A 21,026-nucleotide genomic window follows, 5' to 3' on the forward strand; every position below is an offset into this window, starting at 1 on the left:
TCTTGCCTGGAATAGGGATCATGCTCTTAACAATGCTATTACTTTCTTCCCCGTGAAACTGGACAGGTTTTGTTCTTGCCACTGGTGATTTGAGCACAGATTTGTTATTTTGGTCTTCTATTCTTCCAAATGGCCCTGGGGAACTGTTTTAGACCATTCTCATGAAAAGGTCAAAGGGTCAGGTCCAGGGTCAGGTCAAGGTCCAGGGTCAGGTCCAGGGTCAGGTCCAGGTCCAGGTCCAGGGTCAGGTCCAGGTCCAGGTCCCAATTTGTTGGTTGAGATGACTATTGCCTGCTGACATTGTATTGTGATATATTGCAATACCCAGTAGCTGTTTTGTGATGCTTGTCAGAACATATTGGAAACATGATGGACTTTTAATTCTGCACATTTGAAGAATGTATCTTCGTGTTTTGGGTTTTTGAACCCTAGTGAACCCTTTTGAACTCATCAGTGCATACGATTGTTCTTACGCTTTGATGTATTTAGGGTGCTTTGAACTGTCTACCTGGATTACATCATTTAGCGTGTGGTTGAGTATTGTTTAGGGGCTCCAAAATAGGCGAGGCTCGAAAACATGTGGCGTGGGGATACGTTATTTCAGTCTCATTGTGTCCTTGTTTGTGTGGACCCGTGAAGATTCAGGGGTAGAATAGGTCTTCAGCAACCCATGCTTGCCGTAAAGGGTGACTATGCTTGTCGTAAAAGGCGACAAACGGGATCGGGTGGTCAGGCTCGGTAACTTGGTTGATGAATGTCATCGATCCCAATTGCGTGGATTGATGCTCATGACATTAATCACTGGATTGTCTGGTCCAGACTCGATTATTTACAGACTGCCGTCATATAGCTGGAATATTGCTGAGTGCGGCGTTAAACAACAAACCAACCAACCTTGTTTGTGTTGCAGGTTGTCGGTGTGTAACCAGGTGCTGAAGACACTCCTGGACAAGATAGAGCGGGAGGAGAAGCAGGAACAGAAGCGCCAGCGGAAGCAGGAATCCGTGGAGGAGAAGCAGAAGCGTGTCATGGCAACCAAGCTCCAGGGGGCGCTCTTCAAACACAAGGAGGCGCTCAAGAAGGAGATCCTGCGCAAACGGACCCTGATGGAGAAAAACCTGCAGCAAGATATACTTGTGAGTGCTTCATCCATTCCTACACTTGGGTCATGGAACATTTATATGACACAATATCCATTACTACTATTCTTTCATGTTTTGCAATAATTTCTATTCAAATCATCTAAAAGTGAGTTCCTCCTAATTCAGAGGGCAGAGTTTGAAGTGAAACTGAAATGGAAAGGGAGTGAGTGATCAGTAGTTGTGGGACGATACACAGACGCATCGGTGGATCGCAATTTTTTACTTCTCAGTACAAGTATCAATCACAATCGCACACAAAGTTAAAAACTATCCATTCTTACCTTAAATGTATTCTTCAATAAATATTACACCAAACACTAATTACAAGTGAAAATGTGTAGTGAAAACGTAAATATTTTCATCCATTACGCAATACTTGACACTGCCAACTGTAAATCGTTAGTGTGCCAGGTATTTGGCCATCCTGTCTATGAAAATCATGTCCACAGAAAAAAGTGCACATGCAAGTATCATGATACATATCGGATCGTGAGTAAGGTATCGTGACACGTATCGGCTCGCACAGTTGGTGTATCTTCCCAGCCCTACTGATCAGACAGATGACCAACTCTTAGTCAAGACCTAGTAGATTGTTTCATTGTTCCCCATCATCACAGTGGCTACCCTAACTCATTTTATTGAATATGTGGAAGTGCATTCTGTGCACGTGAAAAGGAGAGATAATATGCTAATATGTACTTAAACCACACTGTCACTCACAATTTGATAACATTAATACTTTACACGTCAGTTTGGGTGATGTATTGAAGTAAAGTAACTATTTGTGTACATGTCACACTGTTTTCATGTACACAAGTTACTATCTTCATTGGCAAGTGGTTCTGTTGTCGTGGTAACAGCAATAGACACATTTCACTAAGTCCACCATTCCTGTTGTCCCAGATGTTTATAACAATATTCCCCCATTTATGTGTAAAGATGGAGGTAGCAGACAAATTTCATGAAGTCCACCATTCCTTTTGTCCCAGATGTTTATAACAATATTTCCCAATTTATGTGTAAAGATGGAGGTAGCAGACAAATTTCATGAAGTCCACCATTCCTTTTGTCCCATATGTTTATAACAATATTTCCCCATTTATGTGTAAAGATGGAGGTAGCAGACAAATTTCATAAAGTCCACCATTCCTTTTGTCCGGGATATTTATAACAATATTCCCCCATTTATGTGTAAAGATGGAGGTAGCAGACAAATTGAAGAAGCAGACCAAGTCTCCGACCAAGCCGCCCGCCACGTTGCGCACCCTCCCTCCTGGCACCAGCGTGGCCGGGGGGAAGAAGAAGCTGGAGACCCTGATGCCCCAGACTCCCTCAGAGTCGGCAGCAGCCAAGAAACGCAAACAGAAGATCATATCAACCGGTGGAGGGCGTGCCTTTAACCCTAAAGAGAAACTATATTGTATTTGTAAAACTCCTTATGATGACGCAAAGTAAGTATAAGAAAATGAAATTATGAGTTATGGACAGTATAAGGGTTTTAGAAGCAATTTTTCTTATTTTACTTGTATACTTCCGGCAAGATTTATAATTTTGATGGTTTACTTGTATAGGGTTTACTCTAGGAATTTTCTGCCATGGGCCCTTTATATGAAAATTTCAAATACGCCAACACAACAAAATGTTACAATGCCCCATTGTATGTACAAATGTGGGCCTTTTTTCAAATTTGGGGGTTACACAAGGCAACATCCTAGAATTAACCCTGCTTGTATGTTTTCTAAGATTGGGTGATTATCTTGTATCCATATAAGTTGAATTTACTTTGATGGTCTGTGACATTCAAGATGACATGAGAATCAGAATATAAATAGCACATGCTTGAAAACTTGCCATCATGGTACTTTTGAGTGATTAAATTCAATTTGGGAATTAGTAGATAACGTTTTGTGCGTGCATGCATGTGTGCGTGCGTGCGTGCGTGCATGCATGCACTTAGCAATATTCCAGCTATATGATGGCAGCCTGTAAATAAACAAGTCAGGACCAGAAAATCCTGTGATTGATATTGTGAGCAACAATTTATGTGGTCAAGGTATGATGACACAAAACCAAGCATGACCACCTGGTTACCTCTTACAACCAGCATAGATTGCTGGAGACTAATTCTAACCCAGGAATACCCATGGTGGATGGTGATTCAGTGACGTCTTGCATGTCACTGCCTGTATAGGAGGAGACATACCATGCCCTTAAGTGAGCAGTATAGTATTGTGATCTTGCCTGGTTCTAATGATGGTGTGATGTGCAGGTTCTACATCGGATGTGACCTGTGCTCCAACTGGTTTCATGGGGCTTGTGTTGGCATCACTGAGAACCAGGCCAGCTCAATCGACTCCTACATCTGTGAAGACTGCCGCAAACAGCAGGAGAACACATCAGAGGAACTGTACTGTGTGTGCCGAACACCTTACGACGAAGCACAGTAAGTTGGCGTGTGGTATTTGTCGCTTAGGCCTGATTAGTGACGGGGTATAGTTCTCCATGGAACACTGTCAACTACAGGATGAATTGATCATATTTTATTGGTATCAGTCACTCTGAAAAGTGTTAATACCATATATCGCTGTGTATAAGGCGAGTTTTTCGAACCTAAAATGAGGGGGTTAAGAAGGGGGGTCGTCTTGTACACGGAGTCGAAGATCTCACATTTTTTTCCACTGGCAATGTCAACCGGCGTCCGATAGCCAGCCCAGCATTTGACAATAAAACTTCACATTCCGTCCTAAATAACTGTTCCAATAACTATTTCCATACATAAACATTTTCTCTTTTCCTTGAATAAAGTTTAATAATTTCTGCAAATAAAGTTGAAATGACCCTCACCTCGATGCAGATTGTCAAACCACCTGACATGGTAAAACAATCAACATCCGTGAGTAGAGAGCCGGAAGTACCGGTAAGCATTTGCATATTGCACATGTGACCTAACATGTGATAACCGAGGAAGCTGAAATCAATTCCTGCTGTTTTTACAGTTGTATTAACAAGTGTTGGAGACGGTGTGTACAAGTGATTGTGGAATAAACACGCTGAATGTGAAGCAAACAAGCCTAGTTAGTTACAACATAGTTAATTGGCGATTAAATTACTCACCATTGTCTCTAATATGTTATTACTTCATAAATGAATTTTATTTTACGGGCACCAATTTGGTGTCGTACCGTGTAAACACAAAATGGCGACGTGTGCTGGAGTTACACACGCGACCTATCATTGTACAAAAAACAACTCAAGACAAACATATTTTTATTGCATATATAAGGTTTGTGTGCGCACTTGTGATGTGCTTCATTCCAGGTCGCCTTATACACGGAGTATAGGATTTTGGGTTGATTTTGAAGGCGTGTACAGGGGGTCGTCTTATACGTTGGGTCGCCTTATACACAGCGATATACGGTAGTAAAGTTCATCAAATAATGTAATTGTATGGGGCATCTGTCAGGCTTCCTGATTTAGAGCCCAAAGATCTGTCCTGTAGCCCATCTCACACAACGATTCTAGCGCTATGGCTTTTGTAAGTCTGTTAAGGTATAGGAGTTGCAATCGCTTTGAATGTGTAGAAATGCGGTCAATATTGGGATGCTTGCAATAAATGTAATAGTTAATTTTTAGGAGCAACAAGGTGACTGTGTGATGAGTCATAGGTGGCAGGGTTTCTGATAGGTTCTAATTATCCCCCGCCCCAACGAAGATGGCGGGGGATATAGAAATGGGTTCCGTCCCTGTGTGCATGTGTACGTGTGTACGTGCGTGTGTGCGTCCCGAAATCGTTTCTGGAGCATAACTCAGAAACCATTAAATATTTCTCTATGAAACTTTGCATGTCTATCAGACTCATGCTGAACTGGTGCCTTTTGCTATTTAGGAATTTTATTAAAAAAAATTTTTACGTTTCCATGGCAACAAGTTGGACTTGGGTTCTATAAGGGTGGTGTTCGTTTCCAAAGCGTAACTCAAAAACCATTAAATACTTTCTTACAAAACTTTGCATGTCTACTAGGCACATACTGAACTTGTGCCTCTTGCTATTTAGGAATTTTAGAAATTTTTATTTTTCACGTTTCCATAGTAATAAGTTGGACTTAGGTTTTACAGGGGTGGTGTTCGTTTCCAGAGCGTTACTCAAAAAACATTAAATACTTTCTTACAAAACTTTGCATGTCTACCAGGCACATACTGAACTGGTGCCTTTTGATATATAGCACTTTTAGAAATTTTTATTGTTTATGTTTCCATGACAACAAATTGGATTTAAGTTTTAATATAGGATTGGTTTACTTAAGGAGTATAACAAATAAACTGTTAAATATTTCCTTGCCAAACATTGCATGTCTATATATAAAGCACATACTGAACTAGTGCCATTTGACATTAAGGAGTTTTAGAAATGTTTATTTTAGAATTTCCATTGCAGCTAATTTGACATGGGCTAATAGAAATGTTGGGTCATTTACCTGGTTTGGGACCATAACGTGTTAAAATGGGTGTTAAAATGGGTGGGGGATATAGATGACTTTGTCAACTATACGCTTGTTCTGATTAAATTACAAAAAGGCCCAAATGATTTTATTCAAGTTTGGTAATGATATAGAAGAATGTCCTATGAAAAGTTGATAGAATTATGTAAATGTTCCTATCCTCTCCCAACAAAATCAAAATCACTGGGTGGCTAGTGTAGAATTTGTTAACCAGATGCTCTCATATAAGTGAAAATATTTGTGTTGTCAGATTTTATTTTTCTGTTAGTTGCCTCAGGACAGTCATTAGTATCCTCGTAAGCTGGTCGTGTTCATCAGTGCTTCAGTGTGCTTCGTTGTGCTTCAGGTTCTACATCGGGTGTGACCGATGTCAGGACTGGTTCCATGGCCACTGCGTGAATGTGTCACGGCTGGAGGCAGACCGCATGGACACCTACATCTGCCCCAACTGCATCAACAAGGAGCAGGCCACACCCATTGCACAAAAGTGTCTAACAGACAAGGAGTATGAAAACCTGCGGAGACTCCTCCGTAGTTTACAGGTAAGACCATCAGTCTGCGATGCAATGGGCGATCTTTTTGTTCCACAGGGCAATAACTCTCCTTTTGAAATGATATAAGCGACAGTCCAACCTGTCGCTTCCGTCCTGGTTCCCGGATCAATGCGCCCTGCGACAATTAGTGACATGTAGAGACGGAGCCAAGCTAAAGAGTTACCCTGTTGCACCTTCGTTCAAAAACGGTCGTTTACAACTGAATATTTTTAACTAGCACATATTTTGTAGTGATTAGTAGTTCATATTATCAACATTTGTTAAATTTTCAACTACAAGACGAATTGTCTCTATGGAAGATAGCGGGAAAAACGGAATATTGCCACGGTATTTTCTACGTCAGAAAACAGCGAGGCATTCTGTCAGTCTGGGCGAACATATCGCATCGATGAAATAAATATAAATCTTTCATTGATCATATTAATATATAATCATGGTAGGATTTGGCAACAAACAGCCACCATTCATACATAAAATTCTTTTACACAACATGCACCAATTAACCCTTAAATATCAAAACAGATTTCAGTGATTTCCATTTCTTTTATTTTAGACGTTGTATTATGATAGCTAGATGATGAGATAATTTAACAGTGCCTGTTTCTCTTACCATTTCTCATTGCTCTCAGTTATATATCTGACAAATACTTACATGTTTTGCTGTCAATAGTCACAACATTGAGGCTACGGGCAACTTAAGGTTCGTGTACCGCATTGCCTTACTGCTGTACATACCGAAATGCATGCATATGATGTAGCCTGCTCGGCGATACTACAACTTAGTTATAGGAACGCATACAAAATCTACTTAATTTTTAAAAGTGTGATATTCATACATCAAGGGCAACACTTTCAGTACCGATTGCCAAACATCAACAAAGCGACCTGGAGGAACGATCAGCTGATCTCACCGCATCCCTTCGAACGCCTATCTAGTGGTTAACTATACAATATAATCAGTCGTGGTCATCCCTGATGTATCATTAAATCAAGGAACATTTTTTTCCGGACATTGCAATAAATAAATCATTGTTTAGGCCAAAGATATGCTGCCCACTCACAAGCGTGACCGTTGCCGATAGAGGTGAAGGTTATACTAGTTAACTGTCTATAGGCCTCATTGTAACATGTAGTGCTTGTATCGCGCATACCACATGCGCCATCAGTTTAAGGTTGGACCATCCTGGTCAGCACACCTAGCGGGTTAGTGAAGGGAAGATAAATTGAAAAAGATCGCCCATTGATGTAATTCCGTTTTCATTGTTTTATAATGGAGTCATTTGACATGGACATGATTTGCAGATTGATATATAAATGTTTATCACACCTTCATGTCAATATGATGAGATCTAATTGGTCCACGTGATCTTGATAGAATACTGTGTAACCCGATTTGGAGAGAATAAATCCCTTATACCCCGCCTAAAAGAACAAATCTGAGTCAATGGAAGTCATGTGACAGCACAAGTCAACCTCAGCTCAATCGAACACCTGGGTTCCATCAAGTTTGAATTTGTGTGATTTCTTTTACACTGTCACATTCAAACATGTCGGTAAGATAATTTCATTGTAGCAGGATCACACCAGCTCCTGCCTCCAGCTCATAGTATAAAACGTAATGCGGGACGCATAAAACCCCATCTACCACTCATGATTCTGCTGCAACTTATAATATCGAACTACATAAGAAAATGTGTTTCTTTTTCAGTCACATAAAATGGCTTGGCCTTTCCTAGAACCTGTGGATCCCAAAGATGTACCTGATTACTACCTAGTTGTCAAAGACCCAATGGGTAGGTACCATATCATAGCATGTCAAGGATTCATGGAGGATGATGAAGCAAGTTTTCTTGTTTGGAACAATGGAGTCATTTGTGCTGTAAATACAAGCATGTGGCAAGTCAGGTTATTTTGCAGTTGCGACTGAAACAGTTGAAACAAGAAATTGGCATAGGATGGGGTCAATAGATGATTATGTGGTTCTTAACTCCTGACTTCCACGTAGTAGGGAGGCCGGGTAGCCCAGTGGTTAAAACGTTCGTTCGTTCCGCCGAAGACCCGGGTTTAATTCCCCACATGGGTACAATGTGTGAAGCCAATTTTTGGTGTCCCCCGCTGTTATATTGCTGGAATATGTCTAAAAGTGATGTAAAACCATACTCTCTCACTCACTCCCACTTTGTAATAGAGTTACAACTTTTCTTCCACTCATGGATAAATGGATAATGATTAACTATGAAAAGAAAGCGTCAATGCTAGATGGAGATTTTGTTTTGTTAGTTTGCCACTTGCCAGAACATGAAGGTATCAACGTTGACAAGTTCAGATTGATTGGCAATGTAGGTCTGGAATTATCCCCGAATTTGTTGGTTGCATTTCGAAAATGTTCCAATCCTCTCTTTACACATCTGATTATATCACGCCTTATTTATCTTCAGATTTATCAACAGTGGAGAAACGCCTCAATGCTCGACTATACCAGAAACTGAGCGACTTTGTCAAAGATGTGACCAAGATCTTTGACAATTGTCGTTTCTACAACCCAAGTGATTCCCCTTTCTACCAGTGTGCTGAAGTCCTAGAAACTTTCTTTGTGCAACGCCTGAAGTCAATGAGAGAGCGATTCTAACAGGATAAGGAGTGTTGGCACCCTTCAAATGAGGATTTAGTGTGATCCACATCATGGACAATGAATAATCAATACTATTCCGAGGCGGGACAAGTTTGTGGTACTGCCTTAAAGTGCTAATATATTTTATTGCAGTATGGTTCCTGGATTTGGTCACAGCTAGGCTTGTGCACAGTGTTTGAAATAAACCTAGTCTCAGATGAACTTTGTCTGATTGATGAAGTCCTGAAATGTAATTCCTGCTGAGTCACAAACATCAACCTGGCAGGCAGGCCTTCTTCTGAACACACTGTTCTGCGTACCACATTTGTTGTGAGCAAAAAATTAATTTTCCCATTGATGAAAATGTTTTAAGCATTTACAAGTTGGATGTAAACATGACGAGGAGTAATATTATTGATAACGACCTTACATCCATGTTTCAGGGCTACTCCTTGCCCCTTCATCACCATTCACCTGGTGAAAGGCAGAAAGTAGCCCTGAAACATGGATGTATACTAGGGCTTGTGGGGGGGGGGGGGGGGGGGGGGCGGCACAGGTGGCCCAGTCGTCTAAGGTGCCGCGATGCGATTCGCTGTGCAGAGTTGCGTCCCTTGGGCACGCCAGAAACCTATGATTGTGTGTTCGAATCCTGGTTCGCCCCGATTATGTTTCTAGGTTTGTCAGCACCATATCCGTGCTCATGGGTTTCACCGAAGTGGTAAACGTCTGAGACCTGCATCACTTGGGGCTTTCCTCTCACATTAAGCTGACACGCCGTGATATAACTGGAATACTGTTAAAAGCAGTGTTAAACCCAACTCACTCACTCAATCACTAGGGCTGGGACAGGTAACTAGGGTACCCGGGTCGGTTGGGTACTGAGTAGGACCTGGGTACCCTAAGGACTACCCAGAACCGTGGTAAGTCACGTGATATATATTTAAAACTCTATGGTTACACTACAAGTCACTAATGTTCCCATTTCTTTCTGACTATGCACCCATTCCTTCTGACTTTTATATGTTTGAATAAAGATAAAACTTCATGCAGTAAACTTCAGTGTTTGCATGACCATATCGTTTTATAAGTGTATCTAAATACATTTTCCAAGGCAGACTTTTCCAAATCGGACATTTTGTACCTATTTCAATATACCTACAGCGGGTGTCCGGGTAGGGTCGGGTAATAGGGGATGGGTACCCAGGAAGTAATTTTGACTCGTCCCAGCCCAAATGAATACTACAGAAGTCTATATCCATAATATATCTCCTCGTTTGTGAACCGTTGAAGTGAAGTACTGTTCTCATGTTGAACTCTGTATTATGCATCAGTTCCTTATGGCAGCTATGTTTGCACAGATATGTGGGGCGGCAATCCGGTCTGGAAGGAAGAATCTACAGGGATGTTATGAACAGGGTATAAAAAATATCTTCTCGGGCAACAGCAAAACAAAAGAATGTTTATTTTAGTTCTCTTTTCTGATTTTTTCATTCAGCCTGGACCCATCCTTACATTTCAATGTATATTTGTGAGAAATAAACAGTAAACTAATTGTTATCAGGCTGTTTGAAAATATTTGAACTTAACCATGGTCTGTACCATAGTTTGTATTATTAGAGAGAGAAGCCACATTTATTTCCCAAAATTGTTTTCTCAAAGGAGGAAGGCTCTAAGCAAAATAGGAATTGTGGGATAGCCTAGTGGTTAAAGCGTTCACTTGCGATGCTCAAGGTCTTAGTTTGATTCTCCACAATGATACAATAAGTGAAGCCCATTGCTGTTGTCCCGTGCCGTGAAATTCCTGAAATATTGCGAAAAGTGGCCTAAAACCACACTCACTCTCAGTGCAAAATATATGTTTTACCTTACCTGACATTTAATCAGAAATGCTCATTTCTTAGAGTTTAAGAAACAATAGTGTTTATGTTTATGTGGAGTATTAACTTAATATTGCTATGTTTCAAATGGCACTTAGGTTGTATTGCAAAGCCGAGTGTAGACCCGCTCACCATTTTGTTTACAACACTGTACTCAATCAACCGACATTATAGATATATGGAAAACACTCCCAACATCAGCACAAGCCGAAGGAAAGGAATGCCCCACGCAGCTGCCTCAAGTGGTGAGAGTACGTCAGGGCAAGGCAGTACCACACAAACTGATCCACGATGAGGGACTGGGTTGTAAATTATTGTAAAATTGTACATATCTTCTCATCTATTTCACACTGTCATATGGCATCACTAGCTGTCCCAGGCTGGAACTAGTGGCCTTTCCATGTTGTAACATAATCATATCATATTTAAACTTGTCCATTTCAATTAGACACCAAGCTAGAACTTCAGTTTTCACATTCTCCGATACTTGGTAGTGTCATACAAGATATTTTGGCTAAGGAATATCTGGCATTTATTGTTGTCACTGAAACTTGTGAGGTGAACATGCTTCTCCTATAGAAACTCCTCAAGCAAACCGGGTATTTGAAGGAAAACGGTAAAGGTATGGACTGTATTTACAATATTCGTACCAGGTGATGATACCAGAATATAACCCATCTGACTTACTTCCATTACTCCTGAAGTGGCAAAACATCTGTTGCTGTTCTTAAGGTTTTTGTTGATTTACCCAATGATTCAGAAGGTAAAACGTTGATGGATGTATTGTTTGGTTACAGTTGTTACTGAGTTGCTGATGTTGGCTGAATGAAAATGCAATCGCTTTCAAATCGGATCTTAGTTCTTGCTACCGCTAAACAAAGATATGAGGACATACCAATACAGGTCACTTTAGAATGACCTTTCGCACCATGTGACTGGCCAATGAAACGACTAACGAGAAGTCAACATTAGCCAACCAGAAAGCAGCTTTCTTGAGCTTCACAACACTAGTTTCAAACTGGCGACTTCTGTTCCAGACTATGCTTTGAAAAATATCGATTCAACATTTGAAAACTGAACATGAAAAAATTCTGGAATGTCTAATAGATGGCCGAGATTGTATCGCAGTTCTCCTACAGGCTACGTTTATCCGATTGAAGCGAGAGATAGATGATGACTTTACTGAATCAGTCAGAACCCATAACTGTCATTCAGAATACCCTGTGTTAACCTTTTCAAATTTGCTTGATTAGAAAACACATTTTTACTGTAAGGAACACTCTGATTAGTCAGATGAATGGTTGTTCTGAAGTTATCCATAATGGGATGTCCTCAGATCTTTGTAGTGAGAACTAAGAACTGATTGTAATCAGATTGAATGAAAACGCAATAAAGCAGGAAATATGAAAAGTGTGAGGTATATAATACTATACTGCCGTTCAGTGCAAGTTGCATGACTGCAGAGTAAGAGAAGTTGGATGATATTGACACCAAATGCTCATTTCTTGCAATAACTAGTGCTACTCTTTAGTGACATGTATGAAGGGAGGTTTATCAAACCATAGTGTTAGTCACAGTGTCAACATGATTCTGTTCAAGCTCAGAAAAACGCTGTATCCGTTTGTGTTGCCAGTATCGTCAGTGTTTGTTTGAAATGGACACTTTTCATGCATTACTTCCTGAATGTATTTCATATGCATTTGTTACATTTTCCACCTGTAGAGAAATTTGTAATTTATTTCTTTGCCAAGTGATTGTTGCCCGGCTCGTGGCACCTTCACACTGACACACGGTTCATGACCTGTTGCATGACATATGTACATAACATTTCACACACTAGTGTATTTTTCAGCTGTAGATTCAATAGCATGTTCATTCATCATGTACACCCTCAATAATATGTGTAAATAAATTCATTTTATAGATCAGCATATTAAGCATGTCTTTCGTGTTGTTGATTTCTGAGGGAGTGAGTTGGGTTTAACGCCGCTTTTAACAGTATTCCAGTTATATCACGGCGTGTCAGCTTAATGTGGGAGGAAAAAGCCTGAAGTGATGCAGGTCTCGGACGTTTACCACTTCGGTGAAACCCACGAGCACGGATATGGTGCTGACAAACCTAGAAACCTAATCGGGGTGAACCGGGATTCGAACCCACAATCATAGATTTCTGGCGTGCCAAGGGACGCAACTCTGCTCAGCGAATCGCAGCGCCTTAGATGACTGGGCCACCCGTGCCCCCTGTTGATTTCTGATCATATCAATGGGTGTGTTCCTTACATGCTTCTCTAACAGCAGACGAGGTAAGGGGAAGTTGATGGTGAAAGCAAGCTTCTGACATCAGGACAGACAATCATCAGCATTTGATGGATATATTAGATTTCTAAACGATTCATAGTCAGATACTATTTTAATTACAAGAGTATTTCAATGTATCAAACAAGTAAAAACAAATTTGATTTTTTTTTAATACACTTGTCATATTAACAGCATCTAATGTGGACGAGTGTAGTAAGTTATTTTTTACTCACACTGAATATTATCTTAATTCTATGTTTAAAGAAGGACGTCGCTCGTATAAGGATTCCATTGGTTGACTAAGGCCATTCCTAACATCTGTCCAAATGGGGGTTCTCTCAGACTGCAATATGTCCACAGCCAGTGATTGGTTGATGCCATAGACTGCAATATGTCCACAGCCAGTGATTGGTTGATGCCATAGATTGCAACATGTCCACAGCCAGTGATTGGTTGATGCCATAGATTGCAACATGTCCACAGCCAGAGATTGGCTGATGCCATAGACTGCAATATGTCCACAGCCAGTGACTAGGTGCATATTTAATTTTGCAACCAACAGTATTAATCTAAATACCACATGGAATCGTTATATGTATATCATTTATATACAGTTGCCCAAAAGATACAATGCTTTTTTTACAAGATAGATCAGATAACCAAAATAGTTCCTCATAACTTGATCGACAAAGGCACTTGAACTCCTTGTCAAGAGTTGACACTGTCAACTGTAGTTGTTTTGTTGGTGACAGGTAACCACCAATCTCAAACAGCGCCATGAAAGTCAGGACTTTGTTCACTCGTACCAGTAACAGCGACAGTACACAGGTTTCCTATATGGTTCCCAGAGGGTGAAGCCAGCGTTCAACACAAACGTAATAGTTACAGATCCCTATATCAAGACTTGCAGACAATCAGCACGGTGAAACTGTTGACATGTTCCCAACAGCTTCTCTCATCATCACTGGTTCACTGGACGGCCAGGTCGTGCCTGTAGGTATCAGGCTATCTCACTACATGACAAACACGTCAGACAATTTCAGGATGTCTTCAGTTTGGTTTGAGGTTGTTTTGTAATGACCACGTATACGATGAACAGACAGCCAATTCCAGTCACAAGTAACGTCACGGCCACAACCAGGGGCAGATAACTTATGTTCCCTACAGGCACGCTGCATGTCACACTGTCAACTTCCTGGAAAACAAATACAGTTAATGAAGACTATTTAACAAAAATCTTGCATCTTAGTCATAAAGTACTACCTAAACAGAAAAACAAGAATCAAAACATTTGTGCAAAAAATAAACCGTAACTAGTTTCCTAAAAAATCGGCCAAATTTAGGCTGGTCATGTGACCCTTTTATGTACTTCTTCATATTGACCAATATTGTCTGGCTATGAAACTTGACATGTCTTCCTTGAAGGGACAAAATTTGGCATGATCGATGCTCATGATGTCAATCACTGGATCGTATGGTTCTGACTCGAAAACAAATTGTATGATCACAGCACTCATCACAACACCATCATCACTGTGGGCCAACAAGGGAGACAACTTACAATCTCATTAAGATCAGATCTTAGTTCTCGCTACCGCTAAACAAAGATCTGAGGATATCCCATTAGGGGTCACGTCAGAACGACCTTTCATCCGACCAATCATAGAGTTGCTTACCAGATCATGAAAGTGACATTCAGAATATGAATAATGCAACCACGAAAATGTTAACACGTGATATTCCGAACGATAGTTACAGGTTTAACGACTGAATCCATACAATGTAGACCATCTATTAGCCATTCAAGAATGTTCTTTTGTTCAGGTTTCAAATTCATAATCAAGAATTTGTCAATATGTTTGTAAGCGTAGTTGCCGATTTGAAATTAGTGCCATAAAGTATGAGAAAGCTACCTTCTGATTGGCTAATGTCGACTTCTTGTCAGTCCTTCTATCGGTCTGTCATAGTTCGTGCAAGGTCGGTCTGAAGTGACCCGTAATGGGATGTCCTCAGATCTTTGTTTAGCGGTAGCGAGAACTAAGATCTGATTTGATTGAGATTGGACAACTTACGGCCTGGTAGTGGTGCTCATGCCAGAGACATTGTGAAGCGTTGGTGTGGTCACACGGGGCCTGGAGCAAAGCCACAGACTCTGAAAAAAACAAAGTTTAGATCTTTAGATTCTTTATTTTGTATCCAAGGCTCTTCATTTGTAACCATGGTAACAAAATGATTCCATTCGTTAATATGCCACACAAATGTTTTCTAAAGAAATACTTCTGGTATGATATTTCAACCTTTAAATTTGGTAGGCCAAACATCCATATGTTACATAAAGATCTTATTACTTCTTTATGTTCATATTTATGTGTTTATCATTTCTCTGATGTGGGGGGCACAGTCAGCAAAGTCGTCTAAGGCACCGCGATTCGCTGTGCAGAGTTGCGTCCCTTGGGCACGCCAGAAACCTATGATTGTGGGTTCGCATCCCGGTCCGCCCCGATTATGTTTCTAGGTTTGTCAGCACCATACCCATGCTCGTGGGTTTCACTGAAGTGGTAACTGTCTGAGACCTGCATCACTTCGGGCTTTCCTCCCACATTAAGCTGGCACGCCGTGATATAACTGGAATACTGTTAAAAGTGGCGTTAAACCCAACTCACTCACTCACTCACTATTTCTCTGATGTAAGAAGAGATTTATATTGGTAGAATTACTCTTTACAAACTCTGTTTCGTGGATTTGCTGACATGTATCAGTAAATGCTGTAGCATCATCAATATCCTGTGACGTCCCATCTTCCCAAGGCAAGGGAGTTAACTGACTATATAAGTCCAGTTTCCACCCTTGCCAAACTAGGCTGGAATTATTGAGTTATATTTTGGCTGGACTAACGAGTCTATGCTTAGTCCAATCAAAATTGTGTAACGAAATCGACATCTGGTTCGTAAACTGCCACGCTGATTTCGGTCGATTGCAGGACTTGCAAAGCATGTGTACCGTTAACAAGCCGTCAACAGAAATTTTCCAAATCTTTACATGTATTTAATCAAGGTGCTCACGTGATTTGATACACTTCGCAAGGTAAGACACGTTTTTTTACAAAACAGATCTTGATTTATCGATCAGAAGGCGCTGCCATTTTGTTTGAAGCAAATGCAAGTGATATGAGAGGTGGAATCTGATTGTCAACAGGAGGGACAAAGAACTGACAAAACTCGTAATGGCCACTGGTGGTGCTCTGATTGAGCCCCGAAATTCCAGCCTAGTTCAGCAAGGATGGAAACTAGTCTTTTACAGTCAGTTAATTCCCTTGCCTCAGGAAGATGGTAAAATCAAGGCAAAGGCAAGTCCTGTATGAAACAGAAAATTACTCCAAAAATTGTTTAATATAGTTAGCTCGCACTAAGTCAATATCATTTCTAAACGTAGAATGGAAATCCACACCATAAACACCCGACTAGAAAAGAAGCACATGTGTCTACTTTGAATCTGACTCTCATACAAAAACAAGTCCTTTCTTACCTTTGATTGAACAGTTTGTGAACAAGCGAGGGTTACTGATAACGACATCAACATGAGTGATGCTGGTCTCGTATGCAGGGGGCTGGTATCGGAGGTGGATGGGGAGGGTGACTGATGCCGCCAGGCTGAATCCTTCATCATTGTCTGTGACTGTCTTCAGGTCAGCGTACACATGGAGGGTGTGCGGGGGCGAGAGGTGGGCAGGCATCTCTATGTTAACAGCTGCATCAACTAAAACCTGGAGATGATAGGAAAATAATGGATCAATAACATGAAGACAAAAGGCAAGACCAGCATTACAAAGCTAACAGATTTAATCCAAGACTGTTGGGTATAAAATTAAATGGCCAATCATCTGAGAATTGCAGAGTTGTGTTGGGTTTTGAATTAGAGATTTGTCCTGATTGGTTTATCAGCACAATATGCCAGCTCAAGATTTCCACCAAAGGAGCAAACGTCAAAGACCTATATCACTTCAGACTGTCGTCCCACATCAACCTGAAACGCTGTGATATAACCAAAAAATACTGTTCAAAGGGCACCCATGAAGATATGGATTAGAATATAGGTATTCAGCAAACCATGCTTGCCGTAAAAGGCGACTGATGGGATCGGGTGGCCAGGCTCCCTGACTTGGTTGATGCATGTCATCATATCTCAATTGCATGGATTGATGCTCATGATGTCAATCACTAGATTGTCTGGTCCAGACTCAAATTTTTACAGACTACCGTCATATGGCTGGAATATTGCTAAATGCGGTGTTAACAACAAATAAACAAACAAACAAACCTTAAATCCAGCCTTCTAAAGTATCCGACTTATACTTGATAAAGGAAAAATAACAAGGCTTTTTATTAAAACTAGATTCATCAAAATAGTCTCTTCACATCATAAACATGTTGCAATGCAAATAAATCACTGAAGCACTGTATATCAAAACTGTCATGTAACAACTGTTTGTCTGCATCAAGGGTGAGTTAAACACGAAAAAGACTTTACTTTGTTTACAGGGTTAGTAAACATTTCAAAAATTCAGTGAATAGACAAGTATATCAGCATGATCAGAATCTGAAGACATGGTACAAGAAGTTGGAACCCATACCTTTGGTCCCCCAAACTGAAGCCTGGAGGACAGCTGGAAGGGGTCAACATAGATCCCTGGGGGTAGCTTCTCAACCAGGAGGATCCCGCAGTTCTGTATGTCCCCGCGGTGGTGGGGGTTCACCAGCCACTCTACTGATGTTGTCAGGTCTCTGCTCAACAAATACACAGAGATATGCCTAAATCACCTCACGATAGATCAAAATGAAATTTCAAAATTAATTACGGTATTCGACGTAATAAGCGCCCAGGTCGCTCTCAAAATTAGAAATAGGGGGCTCTTATTAGAATATTATTTTGAGTTGAAACATCGTAAATTTTGTGGTTTATGCTGACAGTCTGAAATGTTTATATACGACAGATATATTTTCCCAGGATGTAACTGCCCATAATTAAGGGTGCATATAACATACAAGTGCGTATTATACACAAATAAATAAGTCTTGTGTACATTAATCAATTGGAAGGGGTGCTAATTGGTATTGTTCACTAGCCAATATATTAGCAAATATCGCCGTGGGCGCTTATTAGAACAGGGCACTTATTACGTCGAATACGGTATTGACAGTTATAATGGACCACCTGTAGTTACTTAGGGACCAGTCATATATTATAGTATCCGTGAAGAGCTGGGTTAGAATGGTCTTCAGCAACCCATGCTTGTTGTAAGAGGGGAGAGTGCTTGTCATAACAGGCGACTAACAGGATCAGGTGGCCAACCAGGATTTGAAACCACACCCATAGATTTCTGGCACGTCAAATGACAGCAGCAAATTCCAACGCCTTAGACAACTGACCCATCCTTGCCGCCACCATTAGAAGAAACTAATAAAATCTTAAATGTCTTTATATGTTTGTAACTCACTCACAATACAAGCCGGAATCATTCTCCCAAGTATCTTTGAACCAAGACATACCAAGAATTATAAGTAGTGTGGCCTTAACATAGAAATTGCACAAGTCACTTCAACAAAAACAGAATGACTTAATAATGAGATTTCCCGCCATATATTTCAGGGTGTCGTTGTACAAAGCGATCTTAGCCCAAAGGTGATATTAACTCCCATACCTTAACATAGACTTATGACAGTTGTAGCGCTAAGGTTTTTTTGTACAAAGGCACCCAGGAGTCAGGTGACATGAACTTAAACCAGGCAACAAGCCTTCACTCACTCAGGAGTTGGAAAGATCCATCTTGTTTGACTATCTGAGAAAGGTTCTTTACAACAGTTTGTTCATGATATTGCATAATTCAAGTTGATTCAATGCCAGAAACCTAAACACTGTGATCAATCTTGTTTGATAGGCATTACTTAGAAGTTGGCGGATGACAAAACAGACACAATTTTTATGGATAATAACTTCTTTAATACTGTAAAAACGCGACGTTTCGGTATAGATCCTTATACAGTCTTGCTTGACAACGGTATAAGGATCTATACCGAAACGTTGCTTTTTTACAGTATTAAAGAAGTTGTTATCCATAAAAATTGTGCCTATCTTACTGTGATCAATCATTAGTCTGGTAGTAAGTCACATGATGATAGTCAAACCTGGTTGACAATAGTACCTGTGGAAGCCATTTTTGTGCAGCTGTCGCTCTAGATAGGGTGTCCCAATCTTCTGGGTTGCTGACGCCAAGCAGACTACAGACGATGTAAGGACTGCTACTACTGCGGAGCTGATAGGACACATCCTGAAAGCTGATGATTTTAAAAACTGCCAATCAGTCCATCAAGTAAATAAATAAACAGTACATCCTGTTACTGATATAAATTGACCACTCTTAGTTAAGGATGTCTGTTAGAACTGAGCACCTTCACCTCACTATGCTAAGTAAGTGTGTGAGTGAGTATTGTTTTACGCCGCTTTTAACAATATTCCAGTAATATCACGGTGGGGGACACCAGAAATGGGCTTCACACATTGTACCCATGTCGGGAATTGAACCTGGGTCTTCGATGACAAGCGAACGATTTAACTACTAGGTTAACTGACCGCCCCTGCTGATAAAGAGTTGTTTGTGGTTTTATTGTCAAGTCAGCAATATTCCAGCTATATGACATCAACCTGTAAATAAACAGGAGTGAAATTATGAGTGAGTGGGTTGGGTTTAACGCTGCTTAGAAAAGTGACAACACATTTCAGCTTGATGTGGGAGGAAAGCCCGAAGGAATGCAGGTCTTAGATGTTTACCACTTTATTGAAACCCACGAGCAGGGGTATGGTGCTGACAAACCTGGAAACATAATTGGGGCAGACTTTGATTTGAACCACGATCATTGGTTTCTGGTGTGCCCAAGGGACGTAACTCTGCACAGAGATTTGTGATGCCTTCTATAACCGGGTACAATGGCACAATCAACTATGCCTGTCCCCAAGCCTGACCACCCAATCCATATTTTTATTACAAGCATAGCTTGCTCGGGACCAATTCTAACTCAGGGAGGGGGATGATAAAGAGACAGAAATAATTTACACTGTAAAGATTTACATTGTCAAGTCAAATAAAACATTGTCAATACATTTATGTCCTAACTTCTATGATAGTGGTCACATAATATTTATTCTGACATATGCACTCTTATATAACATTAACTATTCTTGAAATTTATATATATATCTAGTTCTATCATTTCAGAAAGAGCTAAAGCCCTGTAACAAATGTTATATTTGGGATAACACTTTCTTAGAAAAGTACAGAATCTAGTACTTGGTGTGTGTCGGTGGTTGAGTCCCATATATAACATTTGTTATATTTGATCACTTTCTAAATGGCATAGAGTGTTCATAGCGTTCGGCCATGGGAGCATTGCCAAATAACACTTGTCAGAGGGGTACACAAAGTATGTGATCCAGGCTACCAGTTGTCTCGAGATGGGACCTTCTTCTTCAGTCAATGATGTACAAAGTGCAACCCTTATACCTACGTTAAGAATACTGTGGAGAAGAAATATATCACACTGCTCAACATATTTATTTTCACAAAAAAATGCTGCTCACATTGATAAGGGTACCTTACAAGTTAGTTGTCTTATTTAGTGTACTACACTAGCTCCCGGCTACACTATATCATGCTTGCTGAAAAACGGAAGGATTAATCAAACGATATTTTTCATGATATTGGTGAAAAGATAACTTGTCTCTCTAAAATCTGGTACTGACAGCTTGTAGAGCTAGCCACCTACGGATACAAATATGATATTGATATATTCTTAATTTCATGTGTACTTGATTCATTTACTTTCTGTACAATTTCTTGTTGATATATACTAAGCGGGAAATAAAATAACATCATTATTAATACCTGATCACTCAATGCAACAAGCACATGGTTCTCCAAAATTTTGTAAACAACAATTTCTATCCAATAATAATGGACCTTTCCTTTTCTCCGTTCCTTGCTTATGGATTAC

The 21,026-nt window shown here is 40.3% G+C and overlaps 2 protein-coding genes across 3 annotated transcripts in view; one reads left to right on the forward strand and one right to left on the reverse strand.

The window, feature by feature from the left end:
• LOC139469803 (nucleosome-remodeling factor subunit BPTF-like) overlaps nucleotides 1-9,328 on the forward strand; it is a 39,962-nt gene extending 30,634 nt beyond the window's left edge. Inside the window, exons 17-22 of the mRNA XM_071252098.1 lie at nucleotides 911-1,136; nucleotides 2,340-2,593; nucleotides 3,412-3,585; nucleotides 5,988-6,183; nucleotides 7,904-7,988; nucleotides 8,634-9,328. Of these exons, the coding sequence (XP_071108199.1) occupies nucleotides 911-1,136; nucleotides 2,340-2,593; nucleotides 3,412-3,585; nucleotides 5,988-6,183; nucleotides 7,904-7,988; nucleotides 8,634-8,824 (1,126 nt within the window). The 3' untranslated portion in view covers nucleotides 8,825-9,328. The remainder of the gene's footprint in view (nucleotides 1-910; nucleotides 1,137-2,339; nucleotides 2,594-3,411; nucleotides 3,586-5,987; nucleotides 6,184-7,903; nucleotides 7,989-8,633) is intronic.
• Nucleotides 9,329-13,600: 4,272 nt separating this feature from the next.
• On the reverse strand, nucleotides 13,601-21,002 carry LOC139468705 (phosphatidylinositol-glycan biosynthesis class X protein-like). Of its 2 annotated transcripts, none has more exons than XM_071250826.1 (6): nucleotides 20,918-21,002; nucleotides 19,181-19,313; nucleotides 17,612-17,762; nucleotides 16,507-16,744; nucleotides 15,054-15,133; nucleotides 13,601-14,176 (listed from the first exon to the last, which is right to left on the reverse strand). In XM_071250826.1, the coding sequence occupies exons 2-6, from the start codon at nucleotides 19,303-19,305 to the stop codon at nucleotides 14,021-14,023; spliced, it is 750 nt and encodes a 249-aa protein (XP_071106927.1). In that variant the 5' UTR covers nucleotides 19,306-19,313; nucleotides 20,918-21,002; the 3' UTR covers nucleotides 13,601-14,020. The 2 variants fall into 2 exon arrangements, with proteins under 2 accessions (XP_071106927.1, XP_071106925.1); XM_071250824.1 differs by lacking the exon at nucleotides 20,918-21,002 and adding an exon at nucleotides 19,850-19,903.
• Between the last annotated feature and the right edge of the window lie 24 nt (nucleotides 21,003-21,026).

The sequence above is a fragment of the Haliotis cracherodii genome, unplaced genomic scaffold (genome assembly GCF_022045235.1).
Source record: "Haliotis cracherodii isolate W230 unplaced genomic scaffold, xgHalCrac1.p SCAF_2, whole genome shotgun sequence".
Taxonomy (NCBI): Eukaryota; Metazoa; Mollusca; class Gastropoda; order Lepetellida; family Haliotidae; genus Haliotis; species Haliotis cracherodii.

Coding starts and splice junctions, on each gene's coding strand:
- LOC139468705 (XM_071250824.1), bottom strand. Junction 15,134..16,506: donor CACAAACTGTTCAATCAAAG/GTAAGAAAGGAC, acceptor TGTTTTTTTCAG/AGTCTGTGGCTTTGCTCCAG. Junction 14,177..15,053: donor ATGAGCACCACTACCAGGCC/GTAAGTTGTCCA, acceptor TTTGTTTTCCAG/GAAGTTGACAGTGTGACATG.